The 27,641-nt window shown below is 37.5% G+C and overlaps 1 protein-coding gene across 6 annotated transcripts in view; it reads left to right on the forward strand.

Moving 5' to 3' along the window:
- Positions 1-8,278, forward strand: part of mef2d (myocyte enhancer factor 2d) — a 254,463-nt gene extending 246,185 nt beyond the window's left edge. For all 6 annotated transcript variants that reach the window (XM_039751104.1, XM_039751129.1, XM_039751074.1 and 3 more), the window contains one exon: positions 1,724-8,278. In XM_039751104.1, the coding sequence (XP_039607038.1) occupies positions 1,724-2,075 (352 nt within the window). In that variant the 3' untranslated portion in view covers positions 2,076-8,278. The remainder of the gene's footprint in view (positions 1-1,723) is intronic.
- The last annotated feature ends 19,363 nt before the right edge of the window (positions 8,279-27,641 follow it).

Here is a 27,641-nt window from a genome sequence, read left to right on the forward strand (position 1 = left end):
ATATATATATATATATACATAACACTCCTGTAGCCACAATAAATGCCTTTATTGAACAGACAAACTAGGGGTGAACAAGTTCCTTTCTACTGCAGCCACAGCCGTGACACACATAAAAAACATCAATAATAACTCATAAACTTGCAATATTATTTTTGGAAAATCGCAACATTTTACTCACCAAAAATTTGGATTATTTGTAAACAAAATCCATCCTCCTCTCTTTCCTCAAAAACAGTTCAATTACTCTGTCATACGGATTATCCGTGCGCTTCAGTTCCATCAAAACATCACTTTCTATCGCCATCGAAGCTAATGCTAAAAGGTGAACCCGCCCTATGGTATTTCTGGCATAAGTTTGAATTCGCTTTAGGGCTGAAAATGTCCCCATCGACAGAAGCAGTGTACACGGGAATGCTCACCGCCAAATATACCAATGTGAACAGCTGCCCCATGCTCTCATTCAGATTTTTCTGATGAAGGAAGTCAAGGAGATCAGTGGGAGATTTTCCTGCAAAATCATCCATGGCATACATTACAGTCAGTTCTGTTTTTAGCCGAGACAGATCAAAAAGCTCTCTGTGGCTCTTGTGTTAAACTGGAGAAGGCTGCATGCGTGATTTCTTGTATTCCCGAAACTTCTGGGGCTCGAGGAGCGTGACAAACATCAGGTTTTTGTGGTCTTGAAATCTGGTCTGTGTCTGGCAAATAATATTGTCCAGAATCCTGCCATGAAGTTGGCCGTAGTGCATGCAACAATCTTTCGCTCAGAGCATTTGCAGTGCGTTCAGTGGCCTCGTAGAGTTCCTCATATTGGCTTCTATCCAATCAATGGGTCTAAATACGGTGATGTTGCCGTACGCCTGCTAGAGTGCCCTACTGACACCAACTCAAAATCTGATTGGTTGAAGCAACAGGTTAATTGCTGTGTAATTTATGTGTTAGAGTGCCTGCACAACGGATTGTGAAAGCCTCTCTGCCTGGCACCAAATGATGGCTGAAATGTGATTGGTTAAATGCTTTAATACGAAACTCCACCTCCCACAGCTATCGAGCTGCAGTCTGTTACAGTATATGGACGAAAATACATTCCAGTTATGACCATTCCACGTAGAATTTCGAAATCAAACCTGTCCAACTTTTGTAAGTAAGCTGTAAGGAATGAGCCTGCCAAATTTCAGCCTTCTACCTAAACGGGAAATTGGAGAATTAGTATGAGTGAGTCAGACAGTGAGTGAGTGAGTCAGTCAGTCAGTCAGTCAGTCAGTCAGTCAGTCAGTCAGTCAGTCAGTCAGTCAGTGAGGGCTTTGCCTTTTATTAGTATAGATTTGGATAGGCACTATATAAATACACTGAATTATTTATTAGTATAAATCTGCAGCCAGTGACCTTAGTTTAGATGATGTTTTTGTAAGATGATTAATCTTATGAAAATAGATAAAGAACACATACATCTTCTCTCTGTGAGAGTCCAATATATTTTCCATCTAACTTGTAAAAAATTATATCTTCCATCCTGATTATTCTAATGTATATCTTTACATAAAACTGTATATGTCTGTTAAGTTACATTACTTTTAACAATCCCTAATTAATTACTGTACTACATATGCTAATCTTTTTCTTCTCCTCCTTTTCTTATTTTTCTGTAATAATGATTATTAGTAGTAGTAGCAGCAGTACTACTACTATGTTCATCTTTATTTTCACTTGTGTCCTACAGGCCAAGTTGTCATTTACCTCAGAACACATCCTTGACAGTGAATACCAATCCTGTGAGCATCAAGTCTGAGCCTGTGTCACCAAACAGGGACCGAAGTACACCATGTTCCTCTGCTACTGGCTCTGGGCTTGGAGGAACACAGTACCTTAGGCAAGATCCTACTGGACGCTCTCCAGTTGACAGCCTGAGCAGCAACGGAAGTTCATATGAGGGTAGTGACAGAGATGATCCAGGACATCAGCAACGGCCGCAAGATTTTGGGTGTTCTCTCAGTGTTGTGCGACCTTCAGGAGATACAGACCAGGACAACAGTGGTGTAAAGCGCAAAAGATTGGACGCCTGGGTAACATAACTGTGTAGGCCTTTTCATAGGTCAAGGGTGGAAAGACAGGGATCGGGGTGGGGAGAGAGAGATCTGAATTGCTGGAGGAGAGCTTAATATCCTACAACTGCCTGAATTTAAAATTAATAATTATAAAATGCGGGTTATCTTTTATTTGAAGGAATGCAGTATCCCTTTAGGTGTTTACAGTGGCTGTCTGATGCTCACCACACAATGCTGAAGTTTCTTTATGGAAAGAATTTACTGTGCAGGACTTCAACATATAAAAAAGACTGGATAATCTTCCCCAGCACATATGGGAAAATGGAATATTTCAGAATCTACATATTTAAAATTAACCTTATTTTAACAGTGTCTCTCTTACATAATTAACTCCATTTTTTTTGTGTGTAAATTTTCAATGATCTCTCTGGCATTGCTTAATACCCAATCCCCATCCCCCACCATTTATCTGGATATATGTTATTTGAGTATTGCATTTCCAACTAGCACACTTATTTTTTTAAACATCAGATGCCCTGCAAAACCATTTATTCTCTGAAAGTGGTATAGCACCTTTTCACTAGTAAAAATTTTTGGAGTTCTGTACATAAGAGGGGAATTCAGGGGAACGTAAGTTGCGTATACATTTTTATTAAGTAAAATGCTTTACATGCAGCACCCAATGCAAGAAAATACTGCAGGTATATGAAAGTAGTACTCTTTGCCTTTAATAAAATAAGCTTGTGGAAACTAGAGGCAGAATTAGTAATACAAGAGGTTGTGATAAATAAAGACTGTTCTTACAGGCGTTAATTTAATGTTTCCCATTTATCCTTATCCTATAACAGCAGTCAGGGCTGATTTTGTACTGTTTCCGTGTGTTTGGGCAGAAGTCTAGAAACAAACCACAGACTGGCCTTTGGTTAAAACCTTAGAGCATAATCAGTCTTGCTAACTGATTAGATACATTTGCTTTGGAATTCTCTCAGATTAGTAGCTTTTCTGATTGCTTATTTGTTTGGTTATTATAGTAGTATTGCAATTCATGTTTTACCTCAGATAATATTAATCTTTTAAACTTTAATGTTTTTAAGGTATATACCATCAAGCATTGATATACATTTCTGAGATGTGTCAGTGCTGTTTCAAATGCAGGGAAAACATCCTTGAAATAGTGTAAAAACAGGACTATTAGTGTTTCACATTATCTAGCTTAAAATCAGTGATTTTATTTTAAAATACTGAAATACAACCTATTAACCAATTGGATTTGATTTACATCTCCTATTGTAGGTACTGTATATGGTATTGTAAATTTGAAATCAATTATGCTATTTAAGAAACATTCATTGACAGAAAAAAGAGCATACGAGTGTATAACAGTCATTTCTGAGTTCTGATTTGTTTGTTGCCAAACATTTTACATGGATGTCTGTTATGCTTTGTTTATGTAATAAATAATGTGCACATAAAAGGCTTTAAGAAAGGGCCAGTATTTTCAGTGAGTTGGAAATGTACCTACCCATAAATGTTATGTGTTCCTACCCACAATTAACAGACCACACAAAGAAGCCCAGAGTTAATGCTTTAAGTCACAGTCTTTTGCAATATACATTAATGTGAATACAATGTAAATATTTAAATATATCCTATTAATATGTTTTTAAATAAGTTGTCATAGAAGTTTATATTTAACCATTTGTTAAAAATCTAGAAGAACCTCTAACAAGCATTTGTCCTTAAAATTGTAAATTATTTGAAACATTTTGGTTATCCATAACAACACTTCAGAATATTAAAAAGATAAATATAGAAATAAAAATAATAATTTTTTCAAACCATTTGACTAATGAGAAAGAATATTTTTCTCCTTTAAACTCAGGACCTCAGATTTTGTTAGTTTAATCCTCACACAATATCTGTAATACATTTCTTTACAGTTTTACTTTAAAGTAATGCACAACAGCTAATAATCCTCCGTTAAATAATGGCTAAACTTAGATTCACCTTACCTACTCTGTCATAAATAAATATGTATTCATAATTTTATCATGTTTCATGCTTCCAGATATGTTTAACCTATATAAAACACTTTGATTATGTAGGCTATGTAGATGTTAAACACATTTTTTTTGTGATTCATAAAATCTAAGAACACATGTGACTCAAAGATGAAAATTAATTTTGATTTGTTCGATATACATTTTATATCTGTTCAAGTTCTGTTGTTATCAGTCATAGACTATATCAGGCACACATTACTTTAGTGTGTGCCAACCTGCTGTATAGTGAGATAATATAAAGCTGCCTAAAGTTCTGAATTATATGTGCTCAGTATTAAGGTTTATCAACACTTATGTGTATTGTTGATAAACTGGAATGTAGAGAAAATAACTGCATGAATATACATTTTTTTAATCTGTAAAGTTATAAATAACATTTTTTTTAAGACAGCGTCACTACTTAACGTAGGCTTATAGGGTTGTGCTACATCAATCTGTGATATTCGTACTTGAGTAGATACATTTTGAACAGAATATTAGAAACTTAGTAAAATGCATCAGTGTGATTATGTGTTGCTGTTCCGACAATCTCTTCTTAATATAATGCCAAATAATTGCCTGAGCACTGCATCTGGTCTGCAAAAAGTGTGGTGTAATATTTAATTTAGTTACTGAATATTAGATGTAAATCAATATTTTGCCAAAGGGGACTAAATTGTGACAATCAAATGTCACACTATCCAAAAATGGGTGGACATTTGCAACATTCATTGAATATGGCAGGTTTGACATTAGATAATAAAGAGTAGGGCACGGAATAAGATATACCACTTAGGGTAAGATCCTAAAAAGACATTAATTATTTAGTAGATAAGGGGGAACTCTCTGGTTTATAGGCAGTTTGAAACATTATTCAGTTGTTGTGAGTAGTATCATAATATACCAGATTGTCCTCAAATATAAAAATTGTAAACTTATGCAATGAACAAAAAGCAGGAATAGTCATAATAAATTAATGCTCGTATGTGTGTGAGAATGAGACAAAAGCAAATACATTCATTGGAAGGTTTATTTGCCACTAGATTATATTGCCATCTGAGTTTTTTTTTTTTTTCTTCTCAGAGTAACTACATTACAAAGCTGGGTTAAATTTAAATGTAGTACATGTTCATCTTCATGTAGATGAGATTATTATATTTGTTTGCATTTCTTAACCTCCTGGATTGATCATATTTGAGAAACAAAAAAATGACACCCTTTAAAAATTTTGTTCAAAGTGTATCAACATTATTTCATGTTTATCCTGAGCAGAGAATGTGCATTTAAACACAGCTTTCTCTGAACCTTATTAACTTATTATTAAGTAAAAATGAAACTTGGTGAACAGATAAAGATGGAATGCCAGTAGATGATAAGGTTTTAGACCCTCAAAATCTAAACGTACTTTTACTGTAGAATACAAATGTAGTAGTTATATTAACTGTACTTCAAGGTTAACATGATTCTGCTACCACCTAGTAACTTGTCCCAAAGCCCAGCCTGCCAATATTAATGGATTATGTCCTAACCTCAGAAGAAAAGACTTAGAAATGATAGTCATGTGGAAAACGGACCACAGTAGTTACCTACCTGAATAGGCAATTTAATGTTATTTACCCTGTTTCGTCTTGGCCACAAGAAAGGGATACTGCTTCATTGGAGATTAGGGCAGTACTGTAGAAAATAATTAAAAGAATCAGTTTACCAGCTTTGGTATTACATTAACTGGATTTTGTTTTCCAGTTGTTGTCATTTACTGTTTTTGTGTTTGTCATTCTGCTTTTGCTTTTTCAGAAATATAACCATATTGGTTCAGCTAATGAGATATTTAATCATTTATTATCTGTTTATAATACTTGATAATAAATTAAAATGTAAACTGAATTGGGACACCATAGTGATATTTTCTTGTAGAACCAGTGAAACCTGCAGGTCCTTTCAAGGCATCACTTGCTTCCCTTTGTCAGCATTTGGCTACATTCTCCCCTGTGGTTTACTTAGGGTGACAGACAAATCAAGGTCTTTTTTCCTTTAAACTCAAGGAAAGCCAAGCCTAAAGTTTTCAATAATTTTAGACTCAATATATATATATATAAATTCCTTATGTGTCTAAATTTCTTTATCTTGCCCCTAATTACATATATTATTATAAATATCTATGATATATGCCTTGGCATCTTAGATTTTTTTTTTTATGGCAGATTTGTCGGGACTTAATATATGCTTATTATGGTGCTTCAGTCTTCAAATTCAATGCATTTAAAGACTGTGCACACTTTAGTCTTTTTGTGAAGTGCCCTGTTCAATAAGTAGCGTTATAATTATTATGATAATTAGCTTTGATCATGATCCATAAAGATTCCATTTGAGACAGGTATCTGATAGCAATGTCATAATGTGTATAATTAAAAATGATTTAGTAAATCTTACAAGATCTTTTTTTTTTTTTATTCAAATTATTTATTTTGATCATGCAGCACATACTTGATATAGCTATAGTATTCAGGTAAATGCGTAAGTGCATGCATAAAATAATCTATGGCATTCTTTGTTTTTAAGGTTGTAATTCTTTTTATCCAAAGTAGTAAGGATTATAATTTTCTTTGCGAAAGTTACACAGTCAACGCCCCTGCATATCATGCTAACATTATAACTGCAAACATTTTAAAAAGCTGGATATATACAGTACGGTTTTCTTTTCTTTGAGGAATTGTGAGTATTTGTCACATTTTTAAGAAATTTGGGAGTATTTGGATTAACAGGATCCACTTTCTGTGAAGTGTATTGTTCCCAGTGTTATAAGCTGTTCCTCTTTAGGGTACACTGGTTTTGGGCAACGCCACACTTTTGATCCTGGTCGCAGTTTTCATGCAATGTACCTGAAAAAATTGCACAAATGGAAGATATGGAACATTGTTATTTTTTGTATAATAAACTCATGTTGCAGGTTTCTTTTACTTTTTAAAATAACATTCATATTTGTAATTTTGTTTTAAAATGAAAAAGCACTGGATAATTTTTAATTCAGTATGTTTTCAACAGTAAGCATTGTTCTTTTTAACTGTTTTGACAGGACTGTGTTGAGAGTCTGGCATTTTCTGATAATTTTTCACTTTTTTTTTTAAATCTAAAATGATCACAGCCATTACCAAACAAGTGAACATGTGACCCTGGAAAGGTGCTGAGCAGTCTTTCTCATTACAGTCTAAAAAATCTATTACAGATATTTAAAAAATCCAAACAATTTTGTTTTAAACAAAATTCTAATAACAGAACAGGAAAATGAGTTTATTATGATATTAACACTATGTTTACGTATCACAGCAGAATCTGGCATTAGCGTTATGTTGTACTGAGAGTAAAGGTCTTTGCATCTTAAGTTATGGGATTTTTTTTTTTTTAAATCTGTAACTTGTATAATGTTCAAGAGAGACAATCTTTAAAAACAAACACCCCTCTTAACTATGTATAACGGTATGTCTTTAGAATATCATTTCTTGTGTTAATTTGTGCTGGTGACAGTTCTATTGTACATTAAAAAAGAAAATATTTTTTTGTGTAGGCTAGTTATTTTATTTTATTATATATATATAAATATATATATTTTATTTGTTTGTTTTTTTCTTAAAGGGGTGTTGCTAAAATTGCACGGTTTATAAAATAACATAATAATTATAGATAATATTAATTTTAAGTGAAAACAAACAAACAAAAGAAAAAAAACACAAGATTAAAAATACCAGGAGGAATTCAATGCTGCAATTTTTAGTAAAAGAGTAAAAGTGTCAGATATGGAGTTTTAATTTATTCTGAGACAAGACTTATATAATGTAAATGCATGAGGAAAATGAGGAAAATCAAACATAACAAAATTGTAAACCTCAAATGAAAAAATGTAGCAAAAAAAAACAGTGAAAAGAAGATAGCTAATATATTGTGTTCAGCTAGTCTGCTTTCAGTTTTGTTGTATAAAAAAAGTTTTTTGTTGTTTTTGGAGAATGATACAATTTGTGTATATTTTCATAAACAAGGTATGCACTGATATGTTATAAAAATTCTATACTGCTTTTACAAAAAAAAAGTGTTTGTTATTGTACCAAAGTATCCATTCGTTCCTTGAAACCTGCCCTTTTTGCGTATGTTTGACCATATTTTATATATTAAATAGACAAGTTGACTTACATTGTACTATGGTTTCATATTTGTTACAAGTGTTCATCAAACAGAATTTTTTATTTTTGTTCTTCTGCTCTACCTTTATATGACTATTCATAATTCATTGTTTTCTCTGAATCTTAACATTTCCTCTGTCATCTTACGTTGCCCACTCTTCCTCTGTTTAATAAACTGCTTACAGTGGACCAGACGGGATTCATCTGTTAAGATACCAGGATTTACTAAGAACAATGAAATGTTCACTTCATCCTTCATTTTAAATGCTAGATGATCATGTAATCAGATGTCAGTCAGCTATAGTGACTGTATATGCTGTACATTAATTCCTGAAAGATAAAAAAATGAAGAACATAAATGAGTAAGCTCAACTAGAGTTTAATTGTCAGAGATGCTCAACTGTAGATTTCTCTTTATTTCTGATGTTGTGCTCATGTTTATGTTTTCTGCTTGGAAAACCAAAGGATCTTATTCCATACATATACACAATGTTTTGCAAAATTATACCTGTCATTTAAAGGTTTTTCAATATTTCCAGAAATACAGTTGATACTTGACTGCATCTTTCTTTAGTGTTTATTTTACTTGCATACATGCTCAAGAAGAAGGACAACAATTGTTACTTGTAAGCAAGAATCTTAAATATAAAAGGGAAAATTTATGCTTGTATAAATATTTAGCATGCTATAGCTCAAAAAATATTTGTTATAGTATAATGGAGCCAGCACTGGCCTCTGAAGTCAGCCACTGAAGTAACTGTCATAATTTCTGCATAAAATCTCTATTTAGCAACCGATAGTCAATCATTTAATAAGAAGGTAAGCAATGGAAATGAACACTGAAGAACATTTAAATAAGTCAGAAGTAAGATGTTATGCATAAACAAAGGATAGGGTTCAAACCAATTTCAAAGCGTTTGGACAACAAGCCAGCATTCTACGCAGTACCAGCTTATTAGAGAACAGAATCTGTGTTACACTGCCCAGGAACTGCGTAGAAGATAGTATCATCTTTATTAAAAACTAACTTGGGTATTGAGAGGCCATCAATGATCTTGAAAGACCTACAGAGTGTAAAGGTGTATTAACAGAGCTGGGTCAACACCCTCATAAAAGGCTGGTAAGAAAGAAGCTTCTGCACAAAAAGAAGCATGTTAATGCCATTTTGGATTGTGATAGAGTGCATAAGAGTGAAGCAGCCAATGTAGGAAAGATAGTGGGCTTAGATAGTGTTTGTCTTTGGCCAGTATTCAAAGGGGTACACTTTCCCAACAGTGAAGTATTGGGTGGCAACATGTTGCTGTAGGGGTGCTTCTTACTAGTAGGTATTGGAAGGTTTATTTGAGATGAAAGAAAATGGATACGGCATAAAAATATTGCAGAGGAGCTTTGTTTAGTCTGTTAATTAAAAAAATGCAAATGATTCACCTTTTGCCAGTACAGTGGTCCAAAGCACAAGTCCAAAGTAATACAGTACTGACTCAGAAATAAAAAGGTGACTGATTGTCCTTGAGGAACCCAGTTTTAAAAGTTAGGACAGATCTGTGGAATGACATGAATGATAATCTAGACACTTGAATGAGCTGGAACGATGGGCAAAATTGTTCATAACCATCATGCAAAGGAAGAAGACACTCACTCCAAAACACTTAAACCTGGTATTGTGGTAAAAATGGCTGTACCAAATATTAATGTGTGGTGTCAGAAAACATGCAGCATATGTGACTTTTTGGCATATTTATTTTTGTCTTTAAAAATGTTCTTTAACATTCAAGGTTGCACTTAAAATGTAGTTTAGAACAGGCTGGGTAAAAATCATAGCTAATCTAACATCAACAGGTGTTCAAAGGGATTGAAGGCTTTCACATCTGATACAACGTTCTCAGTGTGTTTAATACTTCACTACACACTCCCTTACTGTTGAAACTAAATGCTATCTCATTGTAAAAACATTGTTGTCTTTTCATCCACCACAGTATGAGAGTAGATTTACAGTATATTACTTGTCGAAGGTTCAAACCGTTGATATCTCTGGAGTGACTTGCTGTCATCCCTGATGTTTGGAACATCTTCATGTGATGTTTTTAGACCTCAGATATTAAATATATAATCAAAGGTTTGTAAATATGACAAAGATCCCCTTGAATGATATTGTTGTATTGCCCTTTCCATTATCAGTCTGTAATTATTGCTTGCTGTTCCACTTTCTCATATTTGTGCTGACAGTTTTGTTTTTGCTCACATCGTGTGGCATTTTGTTCACCAAGAAGAAAAATGAAAAGGAAATCTTTAATTTCTTTCTTTAGCATGATCTGATGCAAAAAGTGATAGTTAATTTTGCTTCAGGATAGCTGAATTATTTAACATTTTATTTACATGGACTATCCTCACAAATAAAAATGCAGTGCTTTTTTAATGCTTACTTTTAAGTGTTTTCTGCTGAAGTCGTATACAGTTAATTCATGCCTTAATCATGACTGCTACTCTTCATTTCTGCTTTTGTACACTAGGTGGCAGTATTGCTTTCTTGTTACCACACTGCGCTGTTGTCCTGTGCCCTCTGGATTTACTAAATTAGGATTCATGAGTATTCTGGAGTCACAGGACAAAATACATTTCTCCTGAAAGAATAGCCGCTTTATTTTAGAGCGCCTTGTGATGAGCAGGCATCTACACCTGTTTTGTACCCACTAATGCCTACTGTAGACAGGGTTTGGCTTAAGCCCATGACTCAGCTGAATAAGTAAGCTTTAAACATAGATCATCATGAATTTATTCAGTGCCGAGAAAAATTCAGTCATTGGCAAATGGTGAAAGAGCACAACTTAAACTCCTCTGCTTAAACTATACCCACTGACTTTCTAGAACTATTTTACAGATTCTCTGCTCATCCAAATGATTGCAGTCCTAATCTCGTCCCTTTTTATAAATGCAGCCCATTTTTCTGCTTTCTTGTGCATTTCCTTAAAAAAAAAAAGCCCTCTTTAGAAACTGGTGACAAATAGTAAGCTCTTTAGTAAAGCATCAGGAATGTCTTACATCAGCCCAGTTCCTATTGAGCCCCAGAGGAACCGTTGTGTCAGTTCAGACCTTTTCCAAGTGTGCTGAGGGCTGATTTCTTTAACTGCAGCTACTCAAATAGAATGCTTGCTTTGGTGCTTCAGAAAGCGTCTTAAGTGTTATTCTTATTTGCCTTTTGCTTTGTGCTCAGCAGCTGTCTTATACAGAGGAGGATTCTAAACTGAATTGCACTGTTATGGTTGGGCCAGATCCCTTGCTCAACAGTAATTTCCTTCAACTCTTTCTTCTGTGTTACTTTAGCAAAGAAAAATAAAAAGTACTATAATCTGCATTCTTTTTTAAAAATGACTTCAAATTTTTCAAGTCATTTGCTTCTGGGAGAATATATGAGAATAAAGTTTAATTTCAAAACAGATTTTTCTGTGTGTAGTTTACGTGTTCTCCAGATTATGAATTTCCACTTGGGATTAATTAATCTATCTATCTATCTATCTATCTATCTATCTATCTATCTATCTATCTATCTATCTATCTATATCAGCATAGATTTTCCTCTTGGTATTCCAGTTATTTTTTTTTTTTTGTGTGTTTGTAATGATAAATGTTAATAGTTTAGATGCGTCTACACTAACCTGTTCTGCTATGAGTGAGTGTGCTCAAGTGTGCCTTGTACTACACTGGCTTGTTTTATTTCAGCACAGTGACAGATGCCCTAAACTTCATAACTTCTAATCCAGGTCTTCAAAATTCTTGAATTCTTTAAACTAAACAGCAGAGCCATGTACTCAAGGAGACCAGTGAAAAAAAAGGGGAAGTGCACTTACAACTGAAGCCAGGAAGCGATTATACAAAGAGTTGCTGAAAAGAATGACTGAGACGTATAGTTGAAGCAGAACCCTTGACAAATTAGCTTGATGGACTTGACTGAATGGTCTCTTCTTGTTTGTCAGACAGACTTCTTATGTTTTTATGTTAATAAGCAGGTTATAATAGGAATAGATGAAGTAAACATACAGTATAATTAGCAGAACAGGAGCAAAGTGGTTAGAGCTGATGCTGAACAACATGTCGACACCGGGTTCAGATTAGTAACTCCGTTACAAAGTGATCAAAAGTCTTGTTTATACCCTGCGTCCCTTCATTAAACTTGTATCTCGCGAATATTATATTCGTCTTAGGCATGACAAATGCCAGCGGCAGTGTGTCTGTGAACTTAATTTAAAGTTAAGCTTTATATCTTGCTTTCCTATTCGTTTGCACAAGCACTGTCCTTCACCAGCAATTTTAACACCGTTACAAAGTTATCAAAAGTCTCGTTTATACCCTGCGTCTTCTCATTAAACTTGTATCTTGCGAATATCATATTCGTCATAGGCATGACAAACGCCAGCAGCAGCGTGTCTATGAACTTAATTTAAACTTAAGGTTTACACCGTGAGCCACTTGGAGTACATGCATCGAAGGTTCTCAGCTGTGCATGTGCTATCTCTTGCGATCTTGCGATGTCCATAGCTTTATTTAATATTAGCTAAGACCCAGCACTTAAAAGTTTCTCTCGCACTTTTGCTGAGTTTGTGCCAAACACTAGTCCATCCCTGACCATCTCATCTTCGTTTGCATAAGCACAGTCCTTCACCCGTAAATATTTAGTGGCAGCGTGTCTATTGGATTGCTGCTGACGGACGGCCTTATATGGGCAGGCACTCAATTACGTGGGAGGCGTGATGATGAGAGACGCAACTCCACCTCAAACGGCGACCGAGCTGCAGACTATGGCCGTATGTATGTACATAAGTAGGTTCCAGTTATGACCGTTACACGTAGAATTTCGAAATGAAACCTGCCTAACTTTTGTAAGTAAGCTGTAAGGAATAAGCCTGCCAAATTTCCGCCTTCTACCTACACGGGAAGTTGGAGAATTAGTAATGAGTCAGTGAGTCAGTCAGTCAGTCAGTCAGTGAGGGCTTTGCCTTTTATTAGAATAGATTAAAGCGCACTTGTTTTGTTATACGTGTACCTTTTGTAAAAGTGTTTATTTGATATTTGGACTTCATTCTTCACACATTATGCACTTCATGTCAAAATTTTGTCATTAGTACTTTAACATGAAAAAAGTTTCTGTTTTAGGTATATGTTCAACATTTCTTGTGTTTCTCGCATTTCCTGTCATCCTACATTTACAAAGATCATTGTAGACACAGAACACACATGAAATGCATGTGTTCCAAATAACAATATGTTATTTTCCCTATACAACCCCAGGCACCTCACACCACGATAAAAAGCCTTGAGCTAGGAGAACTTTTTGCCCGAGTTGAGCCAGGCTGCTTGCTGCTTGTGCTAATCAACACATTTACAACACAAAAGACGCTGATGGAGAGGTGCAAAGGGATTTAAGGTGGTCCAGGATTACGAGTTTTTTTGTAGGCTTCAGGGATTCTAGTGTTAAGAATTATGAAAATATACTCTGCTTGCTTCCAAAAAAGAAAAGATAGATGTAAGAGAAATTGATACTGTTAAAAAGCACTAATTCTAAAAGGTTTTTTTAAAACAAAGTGAGAAATTTCATATCTTTTAGTGGTCTTGGTTTTGTGTTACACCCGATTATGTGTCACTTCAAAAAACAACTTCTGCCATTTCCATCAACTCATGACAAGTGATCCTAAAAAGACATTCTGGAGGCATCTGAAAAAAAATTGGCTAAAGACAGATTGTGTAGTAAATATCACAAAATCTCATAACACACAACTGCTGGCGTGTGTGCAGACTGCAAAGTGGAGGGATTGGTACACTGTGGTAAGGGTGCAAATAATGATCACTCTAGCATGTCCTGTTAAGCTTTTTATGTCTTCCTTAGGGAATCCCAGAACTGGGAGCACAACTGCAGGCTGCTGTGTGCCATGATGCCGCGGGTAAGTGGATGACAGATGTGAATGTCGTACTTGTCTGTGCCAGACAGCCAGCTATTTTAATGCTGTCCTAGTGGCCTCACTTTTTGTTAATTTTACTTGATAGGTGGTATTTTGTCTCTAAAATATTGCATCATTTTTACTTTTCAGATAAACTGAATATTTCCCCCTTTACCTGTTAGGTTCCAGCTTCCCTGTGACTCTGCTCAGGATGCACAGATTTGAAATTGGATGAACAGATGTGTTCAGCACAAAAAAACAAAAGATAAACTAAGGTGAGCAGCTCTCTTATTACATTCTTGACACATAACATAACCTAATACAATCACAAATTCTTTTGTTCATTTTTTTTTGTAATAAAATTGTACTTGTATTTTTAACTAACATTTCATTTTTACAGAGTTGCAAAGCTCTTGGCCGATCACTGGCAGCTTATTTCATCCGTCTCTTTCTCAGTGCGGCTCTTTGTTTAAACCATTCAGTGTTTTTCCCTTACATGGTAAACAATGGAATAAAGTTCCACTTCAGTTTGAGATACAATAACAAGAAAGTCTGAATGCTACATGTAATGGCTATTTTTAACTAATTCTCTCACTTTTGCAGACGCTGAAGAGAAAAACAAATCTAGAATCAATACTTGAGGGGTTTGTTTTTCTTTTCTTTTCTCCTACTGTCTCATGCAAAGAGAATCGGGTTAATCATCTCGTTTTGGTTAATTTTACATTACACAGAGTTCCCCACAAGCAGCCAAAAATAGGTGTTTAGTCACACTCTACCATAATTTCAGACTGTTACAGTACAACAGCTCAGATTTTAGCCTGTGATTTTATACCTAGTGGGAGTAATTTAGGAGATTTTAAAAAAAAAAATAAAGAGAAGAAAAACATATGGTTTTTAAATTATCTTCAGTATCTTGGCTACAGATGCTGGCTGGGCATCTGCACGTCTCCTTTGAACACCATGTGGGCTTTTTACTACGACATTACTAAAATTGTGAAATTTTAAGAGAACTAGGAAGGATTGTATTTGAAGTCGGTGTGCACAGAGCCGGGTGGCAGCAGTTCTGTAAATTGACCTGATCGATGGATCAGTGCATCCCTGTAAAGACAGAATGAATCATGTCAATGAAGTAGAAAATGGCAAAAGGCAAGGCTGCAAAATCCAATCCATTCATTTCCTAGCCAGCAATAAGGGTACAAGGCAGGAAACAGTTGTAATGTGACGCCTCTGGCACCAGGGACACATCCACCCACTGGACCAATTTAGAACTGCCAGCTGATAACTGAATCATGGCTAGGAAGTGGCATCCCTAAGAGAACAAGAAGGAAATGTGCAGTCTTTACCTGGAATGGGCTGGCGGAGCTTAAGAAGTTGGAGGACCAAATCATTTGTGTGAAAATAGTCAAACATAATGCGCTCATGCATAGGACGATCGCTACATATTAATCCGTATCGGTGGATTTTCCAAAATACATATAAATTCGTTTGAAGGTGTCAGAGAAGAACTGGGAAATTAAAGGAATGTTATGGAAGGATTATTTTGATATTTTTTGCTCCATTACTGGGGTGATTATGTATAATCAGTCACTTTTTACATTGGTGTTTGAAATCAGAGAATATATTTTTGCATTAGAATAAAGGTCCTTTGCCTTTTTGTAACTTTATTTTGAACCGTTTCTGCTTCTATTTTGGTTATTGCGGTGTAGGAATTGATCATTAATACTCAATAAAACACCCAGGGGGACGCCAATAACTGAAGGAATGAGTGTGATTTATCACGTCCACCCAAACAGTAATGCCAATGAATGTTGAAAATGGAAAGGTTAATTTTAACTTTATTAATTAATTAATTTTGCCTTTGGTAATAAAAGTAATTGCTGAAATAATTCGGCAAGACTCCTACTTTTATTTAGCTTGTCTTTCATTGTTGTAAGAGGGGGTTACCAGCCTTTAGGCTTGCATCAAGGTAACTGAAGTTCACTTGTTTTAAGAAATAGAACAACTCAATTTATTGATAAACACAATGATTATAGACGTGATAACTGCATTTATATGCTGACATATACAGTAAGACAGGACACAGACAAACATATGACATAGAGAGGCTGGCTGTTTACTGGTATTTAGACTTCTGATTTATCTTGACACAGATAGTTTTACAATATTAAGTCATTAAAGATGTGGAGTTTTTTTTTTTGCTTTTTTGTTCTTCCAGGATCAAGTGGAGGATTCATCTTGCCTTGAAGTGCAGTCTTTCTCTTTGCTGTGTGATCTTTTGTTTATGATGTGCAGTGCTTTCCTCACTTAGGCCCTTTGCTGCAACATCAAAGAAAATAGCATTATTTTTTCTGGCACAAGAGTGAAGTGATGGCTGCTTCTCAACCTTCAGAATGGCGCAGTGATTAGCTTGGCAAACTAGATCTCGGCTCTCAGGTTCACAAAGAGAAGAGTTTGGAGGACTGGGCTTTCCAAGGAAGAGTGGTTTATAATTTGTGGGCGTTTCCTTGAGAGAGAGAGACAAAGAGTGTCCCCACAGAATAGTTTTTTGGTTGGGATGAGTGTAACTATAGGGAATGGATAACTTGTCGTGACTGGATTAAAGTCACTTCCAGTTACAAACTCAGCGTGTCCTCATAGGCGAATTCTTCTGTCTATCTGAGTTATCATCCCTTGAACCATAGGTCTTTGTTCCTGCTTGAGTCCATTCTGAATCTGTGTTGGGTTTGCCATCCGAGGTCACAGATAAACTCTTGCATACCTTTGTGCTACAATACTTGTTGTTTTGTGTACTTTTGATTATGACCTGGTTTGAGAATATTTTGACTTGGTTGTCATGGTTTTGTCACCTGTGCTAGCAATCTCCCAGTTTCTGACTTTTTCACTACATCCAGAACACGTCTTTTCTCCTTTATCGGCCTCATTAAAATCACTCTGTTCACTCAAAGGCAGATTCAGAAACATGTATATCTTTATATGAATGAAAAGATACAGAGAATGTGGGAGGCTTTGGGACATTGTGGGTTTGATAAAAATGTGGTAAACCACTAGCATAAAACTATATACGAGGAGGAGTCAAGCTAAAGTTAGAAAATGGGATTTATTAGAAAATGGAAAGAACCTTAACAAAACTGATAATGTAATTTTTCAAGGTAGTCCTCCACCCTTCTCAATGCACTTGTGCCACCTGCCTAGAAGTGTCGGGATGCCAGCAGAATAAAAGCTTGTCCTCGCAACCACTCGTGCAACGCTTTCTTTGCTTCGTCATCTGTCTTGAATTGACGACCACCCAGATGTTTTTTTAGATGTCCAAAAAGGTGAAAATCACACAGTGCCAAATCTGGCAAATAAGGAGGATGTGGCAATACCTCAAACTTCAGTTTCTCCAGACAAGCCGTAGTGTTCTTAGCAGTCTGTGGGCGGGCATTGTCTTGCTGTAAAAGGACTCCTTGAGACAGCAGTCCCCGACACTTAGATTAAATAGCAGGCTTCACATTGGTCTCCAGCAAGTCACAGTAACTTGCACAAGTGACTGTAGTACCCCTCGGCATGTAATGTTTGACAATAACTCAGGTGCATAAGTGGTTGCGAGGACAAGACAAAACCTTTTATTCTGTTCGAATCCAGGCTCTTCCATTCAGGTGACGCAAGTGCATTGAGAAAGGTGGAGACTACATTAAGAAATGACATTATCAGTTAAGGTGAATTCCATTTTATAATAATTCCCATTTTCTAACTTTAGCTTGACTCCCTTTCGTATTTTTTGTTTATAAAGGCATGTGTTTCACTGTTGAATGGAGATAACCAACAAGAATTACACATGGGATCCGATACCCTTTTGAGTGTTGAGATTAATTTACTATGTGATTGTCTTAAAAGAGAAACATCAGCCCAAGTGAGCTACCCACTAGTCAAAGTTTGCTTAGCTTTTCCTTGATGTTCGGAGGAATACTTTAACCTTTTCAACTGACAGATTTCGAGTAACAGGCCACAACATGAAAGTCTTGTCAAAGTGAACATACACTGATTAGTCACAACATTGAAACCACTGACAAGTGAAGTCCATAACACTGATTATCTCATTACAGTGGCACTTGTCAAGGGGTGAAATATATTAGGCAGCAAGTAAACCATCATTTCTTGAAGGTGATATTTTGAAAGCAGGAAAAATGAGCAAGCATAACAAGGACCAAATTGTGATGGCAAGGTGACTGAATCAGAGCATCTCCAGAACGACAGGTCTTAAGGGGTATTCCCGGTATGTAGTGGTTAGAATCTATCAAAAGTGATCCAAGGAAGGACAACCGGTGAACTGACAACGTGGTCTTGGGAGCCTAAGGCGTACTGATGCCAGTAAAGTAAAGGATAGCTTGTCTGGTCCAATCCCACAGAAGAGCTACTGTAGCACAAATTGCTGATAAACATAATGCTGGCAATTAGAGAAAGGTGTCACGACACACCGTGCATCGCAGCTTGTCGTGTATGGGGCTGCATAGCAGCAGACTAGTCAGAATGCCCATGCTGACCCGTGTCCATCTCTGAAAGCACTACAATAGGTATATGAGAGTCAGAACAGGACCATGGAGCAATGGAGGTATGTATCCTGGTATGATGAATCACATTTTCTTTGTAGATCATTTGACAGGTGGGTATATGTGCATCATTTGCCTGGGAAAGAGATGGCACCTGGATACACTAGAGTGGGGGCAGTGTGATGCTCCGGGCAACGTTCTTTTGAGAAACATTGGGTCCTGTCATCCTTGTGAATGTTACTTTGACACATACCATTGTCATGAAGGGATGTACGTGATTCGATCTTTATGTAGGTGGTATTTCCTGATGGCCAAAATGCTAAAATTGTTCGGGAATGGTTTGAGAAACATGATAGAGTTCATGGTGTTGACGTGGCCTCCAAATTCCCTAGATCGGAGTTCAATTGAGCATCTGTGGGAGGTGCTGGATAAACAAGTCCGATACATGGAGGCCCTTCCTTGCAACTTATAGGACTTAAAGGATCTTCTGCTACCATCTTGGTGTCAGATGCCACAGAACACCTTAAGATGACTTGTGGAGTCCATGTTTTGATAGGTTAGAGCTTATTTGGCAGCACAACGGGGACCTACAGAGTATTAGGTGATTTTAATATCGTGGCTGATCAGTATAAGTGATGTGAAACCTGTAATGTAAAGCAGGATTCAAAATATTTTTCATAATTCTAAAGTGCAACAGGACTTATAATGTTTTGTACAGCCTGTCAGTTTGTAGCTTTGAGTGTGTTTTGATTTTCATGGGAATTGACCTTGAGCTTGCATGATAATGAATTAGTAAAGTCTGCCCTGCTAGTGGAAGGAAAGTCAAGTGTCTTCACTTAATTAGGGCATGAAAGAAGAAAGAACTGTGGTGGGCTGGTGCCCTGCCTGGGGTTTGTTTCCTGCTTTGCGCCCTTAGTTGGCTGGGATTGGCTCCTGTAGTTAGGATACAGCGGGTTGGGTAATGGATGGAAGAAGAAAGAAGGTGGCTGCCATTATATAAAATTTATTCCAAAAATAGTTCTTTCTGTGCTGTTCAGTTTAGTTTAGTTGTTGCTTAGTTGCAAAAATAAGTGTTTACTTCAATTTCTTTCTGACATGTTTGCAAAGAGTTCCGCTCAGCTGCAAAAATGGACACTTTCTGTCTGATGGTGGATTGAATTTCCTCTGGCAGGCAATCTTTCTTTTCATTTTTTAGTTAAAGTTATATAATCCGTAAATAAGAGAGTGGGCCACTTGGGACTGAGTAAAGACTGCATGAACCTGCCCAGGCTGTATAATTCTTTGTATTGTTTATAATTAATGCTGTTGGTGTTGATGCAAATAAATTGAATTGAATTTTAAGTAAAAACTTAAAGACAGTGTCTCTGCCTGGATTGGTGTTACTGAATTAATTGATATCATTGATCATTCCTTATCCAGTTGCGGTCCATTAAGGGTACAGAGGACCCTTGTAAAGTTCTCTTATTTTTGGTAAACTGGATTGAAGTAAAAGAGTGGAAGTAAAGGCAGTCCCAGTCTGCTGATAAGGGTCCCGAATATGCAAGGAGTCGCATGGACCGTGAGACAAGTTAGATGTTACAGGTAGCAGGTCCATAGCTGGTGTGGACATTGGTTCCTATGAAAAGAGCTCAAGGGGCTACTTTAACTTTTAGTGTTAGGTGCATGTCACCACTGATCTGACAGAATAAACAAACTAACAAACCGTCTTTATTTGTCCTCAGGGTGAAATCTGACTTTTTACAGAAGCTAATTAAATAGAAAAACACTTGGAGACCACAGTCTTTCCAATCTAATAAAATGACATTTGTTAAAACAAGTTGACAACTACAGATTGAACCACTGTGGAGTGACATCTTCTTCTTCTTTTGGCTGCTCCAGTTCGGGGTTGCCATAGCAGATCATCTTATTCCATATCTTTCTGTCCTCTGCATCTTGTTCTGTTACACCCATCACCTGCATGTTCTCTCTCACTACATCCATAAACCTTCGCTTAGGCCTTCCTCATTTCCTCTTCCCTGGCAGCTCTATCCTTAGCATCCTTCTCCCAATATACCCAGCATCTCTCCTCTGCACATATCAAAATCAACGCAATCTCACCTCTCTGACTTTGTCTTCTAACCGTCCAACTTGAGCCGATCCTCTAATGTACTCATTTCTAATCCTATCCATCCTTGTCACACCCAATGCAAATCTTAGCATCTTTAACTCTGCTACCTACAGCTCTGTCTCCTGGTTTCTGGTCAGTGCCACCGTCTCCAACCCATATAACATAGTTGGTCTCACTACCGTCCTCTAGACCTTCTCTTTCACTATTGCTGATACCTGTCTGTCACAAATTACTCCTGACACTCTTCTCCACCCATTCCACCCTCTTCCACAATCCCCGTTACTCTGTACTGTTGATCCCAAGTATTTAAACTCATCCACCTTCGCCAACTCTACTCCTTGCTTCCTCACCTTTCCACTGACCTTCCTCTCATTTACACACATGTATTTTGTCTTGTTCCTACTGACCTTCATTCCTTTTCTCTCTAGAGCATATCTCCACTTCTCCAGGGTCTCCTCAACCTGCTCCCTACTATTGCTAAAGATCACAATGTCATCAGCAAACATCATAGTCCACGGAGACTCCTGTCTAATCTCTTCTATCAACCTGTCCATCACCATTGCAACTAAGAAAGGGCTCAGAGCCGATCCCTGATGTAATCCCACCTCCAACTTGAATGAATCTGTCACTCCTACCGCAGATCTCACCACAGTCACACTTCCTTCGTACATATTCTGTACAACTCGTACGTACTTCTCTGCCACTCCCGACTTCCTTATACAATACCACAGCTCCTCTCAAAGCACTCTGTCATATGCTTTCTCCAGGTCCACAAAGATGCAATGCAACTCCTTCTGGCCTTCTCTAAACTTCTCCATCAACATCCTCAGAGCAAACATTGAATCTGTGGTGCTCTTTCTTGGCATGAAACCATACTGCTGCTCACTAATCATCACCTCACTTCTTATCCTAGCTTCCACTACTCTTTCCCATAACTTCATGCTGTGGCTCACCAATTTTATTCCCCTGTAGTTACTGCAGTCCTGCACATCCCCTTTATTCTTAAATATTGGCACCAGTACCCTTCTCCACTCCTCAGGCATCCTCTCACTTTCCAAGATTCCATTAAACAATATGGTTAAAAACTCCACTGCCATCTCTCCTAAACACCGCCATTCTTCCACGGGTATGTCATCTGGACCAACGGCCTTTCCATTTTTCATCCTCTTCAAAGCTGTCCTTACTTCCTACTTGCTAATCCATTGCACTTCCTGATTCACTATCTCCACATCATCCAACCTCTTCTCTCTCTCATTCTCTTCATTCATCAGCATCTCAAAGTACTCTTTCCATCTGCTCAACACACTCTCCTCACTTGTAAGTACGTTTCATCTTTATCCTTTATCACCCTAACCTGCTGCACATCTTTCCCATCTCGGTCCCTCGGTCTAGCCAATCGGTACAGTTCCTTTTCTCCCTCCTTAGTGTCCAACCTCTCATACAACTCATCATATACCTTTTCTTCACCTTCACCACCTCTCTCTTCACCTTGCACCTTATCTCCTTGTACTCTTGTCTACTTTCTGCATCTCTCTGACTATCCCACTTCTTCTTTGCCATCCTTTTCCTCTGTATACTCTCCTGTATTTCCTCATTCCACCACCAGGTTTCCTTTTCCTCTTTCCTTTTTCCAGATGACACGCCAAGCACCCTTCTTGCTGTCACCCTTATTACATCTGCTGTAGTTTCCCAACTGTCTAGTAACTGTTCACTGCCACCCAATGCCTGTCTCACCTCCTCCCTAAACTCAACCTTGCAATCTTCCTTTTTCAACATCCACCATTTGATCCTTGGCTCTGCCCTCACTCTCTTCCTCTTCTTGATCTCCAACGTCATCCTACAGACCATCATCCTATGCTGCTTAACTACACTTTCCCCTGACACCACGTTGCAGTCTTCATTCTCCTTCAGATTGACTCTACTGCATAGGGTGTAATCAACATGAGTGCATCTTCCTCCACTCTTGTACGTAACCCTATGTTCCTCCCTCTTCTTAAAATATGTATTCACCACAGCCAAGTCCATCCTTTCGGCAAAATCCACTATCCTCTGACCTTCTTCATTCCTCTCCTTGACACCATACCTACCCATCACATCCTCCTCTCCTCTGTTCCCTTCTCCAACATGCCCATTGAAATCCGATCCAATCACCACTTTCTGTCACTTGGGTACAGTGTTCATCACTTCATCCAACTCACTCCAAAAATCTTCTTTCTCACCCATTGAACACCCAACCTGCAGTGCATATGCGCTAACAACATTCATCATCATACCACCAATTTCCAGCTTCATAATCATTACTCTGCCGGACACTCTTTTCACCTCCAAAACACTCTTGACATACTGTTCCTTCAGAATAACCCCTACTCCATTTCTCCTCCTATCCACACCATGATAGAACAATTTGAATCCATCTCCAATCCACCTGGCCTTACTCCCCTTCCATTTAGTCTCTTGCACACACAATATATCAACCTTCCTTCTCTACATCATATCTGCTAACTCTCTCCCCTTACCAGTCATACTGCCAACATTCAAAGTTCCCACCCTCAGTTCCACTCTATTTACCTCCTGCCTCCGGACACATCTCCCCCCTCATCATCTCCTTTTTCGGCCAATGGTAACCCAATTTCCACTAGTACCCTGTTGGCTAACAGTACTGGTGGCGGTCGTTGTTAACCCAGGGCTCGACTGATCCGGTAAAGAAAATTGTATTGTTGTCCGCGTATTGATTTGGCAAAATTTTACACCGGATGCCCTCCCTGACGTAACCAGACTAACCCCCATTTATCCAGGCTTGGGACCGGGGCGAAGAAACACTGGTTTGTGCATCTCCTGTGGCTGGATTCACTGTGTAGCGACATAGTGTGCTGAATTCACAGTGATCACTACGAAATGATGCCATTGCTGCTGGGAAAGACTAGGCCTCCAAACAGTCAAACCACAAAAAAAGCAGAACCCGATTAGTTAAAAGATACAGTATTCCACCAAGTAAATGACATTATCTGCTGCTCTGAAATGTTTATTTTCTTACTGCTTACAGCACATAATTACCTTGACACTTAAGTTTTTGAAATCTAAAAGCCATGTCAAGTCTTGTATGGCAATGAGAAACAGTATGAGAGAACCTTAATTATTTGTATTCATATCATGTTCTGATATTCATGAATGTCCTTAAAATTGATCAAATGAACTGTCTTACAATCTTCTTATATAATACGCTACCGTGGCTGTTCGTTTGTCTGTCCAGGATTTTAAATCACCTGTAGCTCGCAAACCATTTGACCTATTGACCTGAAATTTGGGGTGATGATTGGCCTCCAAGGTTATTCCTCTTTTTATTTTATTGTAGAATCAACTCTCGGCAGTGGCCAGCGGGGCGGCTGTGCGGCACATGCGTACGAGCGCCGTTCTCATCCCTACCACCTTCGACGTCACTTCCCCTACCTCTTCATATCTTAAATCATTCCTGAGGCAGATTGAACACTGACTTAATCAGTGACGTCGCGAAAAGAGGTCGACGAAAGAAGAGAAGAAGCAGGCCGCTAGGGTGGAGAAAAGAAAAGCAGCTAAGGAAGCAACAAGCATATCGGCTTCTGAGCAAACGAATGCTAAACCTGAAGAGAAAGAGGATGAAAACTATGAATACTCAAGTCAAATGTATTGTGCAGGAGGCTGTTACTGGTACACAATAATCACTTATGTGTTCCTTGAAGTTTTTGCCCCTTTGTTTACTATCCATGTTGGAAGAAATTTTCGAAATCTCTGTGATAATCGGCTCTGAGGTGATCAGTCAGTCAGTTTGCAAGTGAACCAGACTCCAGTCAGATGTGAGCATGACAAACCCTTCCATGCTAAAATAATGATAATAGTAATATGAATACCACCATCATTGTCTGCTTTATTTTACACAGGTTTGTGGGAAGAAGACCCACCTTAATAAAAGGATAAGTTGTCTGTGTGTCTGTCTAGGTGTCCATCTAGTTGCTATGTCTCTGTCATTCCAAAAGATGATACATCACAAACATTTTTAGCAATAAAATGCATTGCACTTTTTATTCCAATAGATGGTGCTGCATCACTTACATTAACACTGCTTTTATAAATCCCATACCAAATGGCATGTAACAGAGGCATATGCATTGCAAGCATTAACACTGAGGTTAACATGGATTACTTAGATTTCAACAGCTAGTTCCAAATACATCTAGAAAGATTTTGCCTACCTTGATGCACAGAGCCAAGAGAAGAAAATTCAACGTGCCCAAGGGTGGAAGAAAAGCAAGGCATTCAGTACTCCTGGACCCTCTGGCTCTTTCTTGCATTTGTTGATTTCAGCATTCATCCGTCAGATGTAAATGCTCGACACAAACAGTGTGCATATGGGGGCACCAAGAAAGAATCCACCAGGAATATAAGTTTACTTTAAAAGTGTTCCACAAACCTCCCAAATGGTCCTAAAGGCCACTAAAACAATGCTCTTCAGACAAAGATGAACCTTTTATCATAAATGTTTATGTGTTTGGTGACAAAGAAACGTGTTTTAGGAAAATTCTCTCATTACATCCTGCATTATGACAGTGGATATATAAAGATCTGGAAATGTTTACAGGCTTAGCATTGAGGAGACCTAAAATCAGGACAAGGGCAATGAATTCTAGAGTAAATTCAGTCCATGGGTGGAGGTTAACACCAAAGGTTATTACAAAATCTACAATAAGTGAAACGACATGAAAAATAATTTGTTCAAACATCTACATTATGCTATGTACCAGGGGTGTTGAACTCTGGGCCTGGAGGTCCACAGTGGCTGCAGGTTTTCATTCTGGCCCTTATTCTAATCAGTTTTCATTGCTAATTTACTCCTCTTCCCTTCATTTTAGCAGCACTGTTTTTAAGGATTCAGTCCTCTGAATTATTTTGTTTCTTCATTAAATGGCAACCAAACAGAAATGAGATGTTAAACAAGCCAAACGATGACCATCTAAACTGGCATTTCAAACTCCAAGCAATTTCTTAATGAGAAGCTTATTCTTGCTGTTAATTAAACCTGTAATTTAATTCCATGGCCTGTTGCTACTCTCATTCTGCCACAGCAGACATTTCCAAAACTGTTGAATTTCTATTTTTTCCTAAGAACACTGTCAGATTGTTTTGGTGACCTGAGAGATCAACCTTACCGAGACCATCACCTCTCTTTAATTTCAGATATTGCGTAATGGGCACAGGGGAGCTGGTCATGTGGTGGCTTGTTTTGTGTCTCATTATTGTTTGGCTTCTAATTAAGGAAAAAAAGACAACTAATTAAAACTAAGGCAGAAGAAGTTATTTAGCAGCAAAAACTGGTCACTAATTAAGAAGATGGTTAGAATGAAAACTTTCAGCCACTGCAGCCCTCCAGGACCGGAGTTAAACACCCATGGTATATACAGTAAATAATGTAAATTTGGGATGTCTAATTACGGTGCTGAAGTGCCGCAATGGCTACAGGTTTTCATTCTCTTATCACCTTCAATTTAATAGCCCTGTTTTTAAGGATTCAGTCCTCTGAATTGATTTGTTTCTTAATTAAATGGCAACCAAACAGAAGTGAGATGTGAAACAAGCTAACAGATGACCTGCTGATTTCATTCTAACCAGTTTCTTAATGAGAAGCCAATTCTTTTTTTTAATTAATGTTGTTATTAAATATCATGACTTGTTGCTGCTCTCATTCCGCCATAGCAGAATGTTGATTTTCTGTTTTTCCTAAGACCACCATCAAGATATTTTGGTGACCTGAGCAGACCAACATGACTGAGACCTTCACCTTTCTTTATTTTCAGGTTAGATGGTCATGTGGCAGCGGCTTGTTTTGTGTCTCATTATTGTTTGGCTGCTCATTAAGGAAAAAGAAACCACTAAGGGATCTGAGTCACGTCAATGAAAGCAAAGGCAAAACAAGTTAATCAGCAGCAAAAACGGCTCACTAATGAAGAAGATGGTTAGAATGAAAACCTGCAGCCACTGCGGCCCACCAGGACTGGAGTTGGACACCCCAGATGTAAATAAAAACATCCATATTTCAACTGTTTCTTTTTGTTTTGACAAATGAATGGTTAACTAAGGCCATACCTGAAATAAAAAGAAAATTTAACCATTTTCTTCATAAACACATTCCTAAACATTGAAGAACTGCTTCTCTTTTTCTTCACAGCTATCAAAGTACAGTTGTGCTTGAAAGTTTGTGAACCCTTTAGAATTTTCTAGATTTCCGCATAAATTGACCTAAAACATCATCAGATTTTCACTCAAGTCCCAAAAGTAGATAAAGAGAAACCAGTTAAACAAATGAGACAAAAATAGTATACTTGGTCATTTATTTATTGAGGAAAATGATCGAATATTACATATTTGTGAGTGGCAAAAGTATGTGAACCTCTAGGATTAGCAGTTAGTTTGAAGGTGAAATTAGAGTCAGGTGTTTTCAATCAATGGGATGCCAATCAGGTGTGAGTGGGCACCCTGTGTTATTTAAAGAACAGCAATCTATCAAAGTCTGCTCTTCACAACACATGTTTGTGGAAGTGTATCATGGCACGAACAAAGGAGATTTCTGAGGACCTCAGAAAAAGAGTTGTTGATGCTCATCAGGCTGGAAAAGGTTACAAAACCATCTCTAAAGAGTTTGGACTCCACCAATCCACAGTCAGACAGATTTTGTACAAATGGAGGAAATTCAAGACCATTGTTACCCTCCCCAGGAGTGGTCAACCAACAAAGATCAGTCCAACAGCAAGGCGTGTAATAGTCGGCGAGGTCACAAAGGACCCC

This window comes from Polypterus senegalus, chromosome 1, assembly GCF_016835505.1.
Source record: "Polypterus senegalus isolate Bchr_013 chromosome 1, ASM1683550v1, whole genome shotgun sequence".
In the NCBI taxonomy this organism is placed as follows: Eukaryota; Metazoa; Chordata; class Cladistia; order Polypteriformes; family Polypteridae; genus Polypterus; species Polypterus senegalus.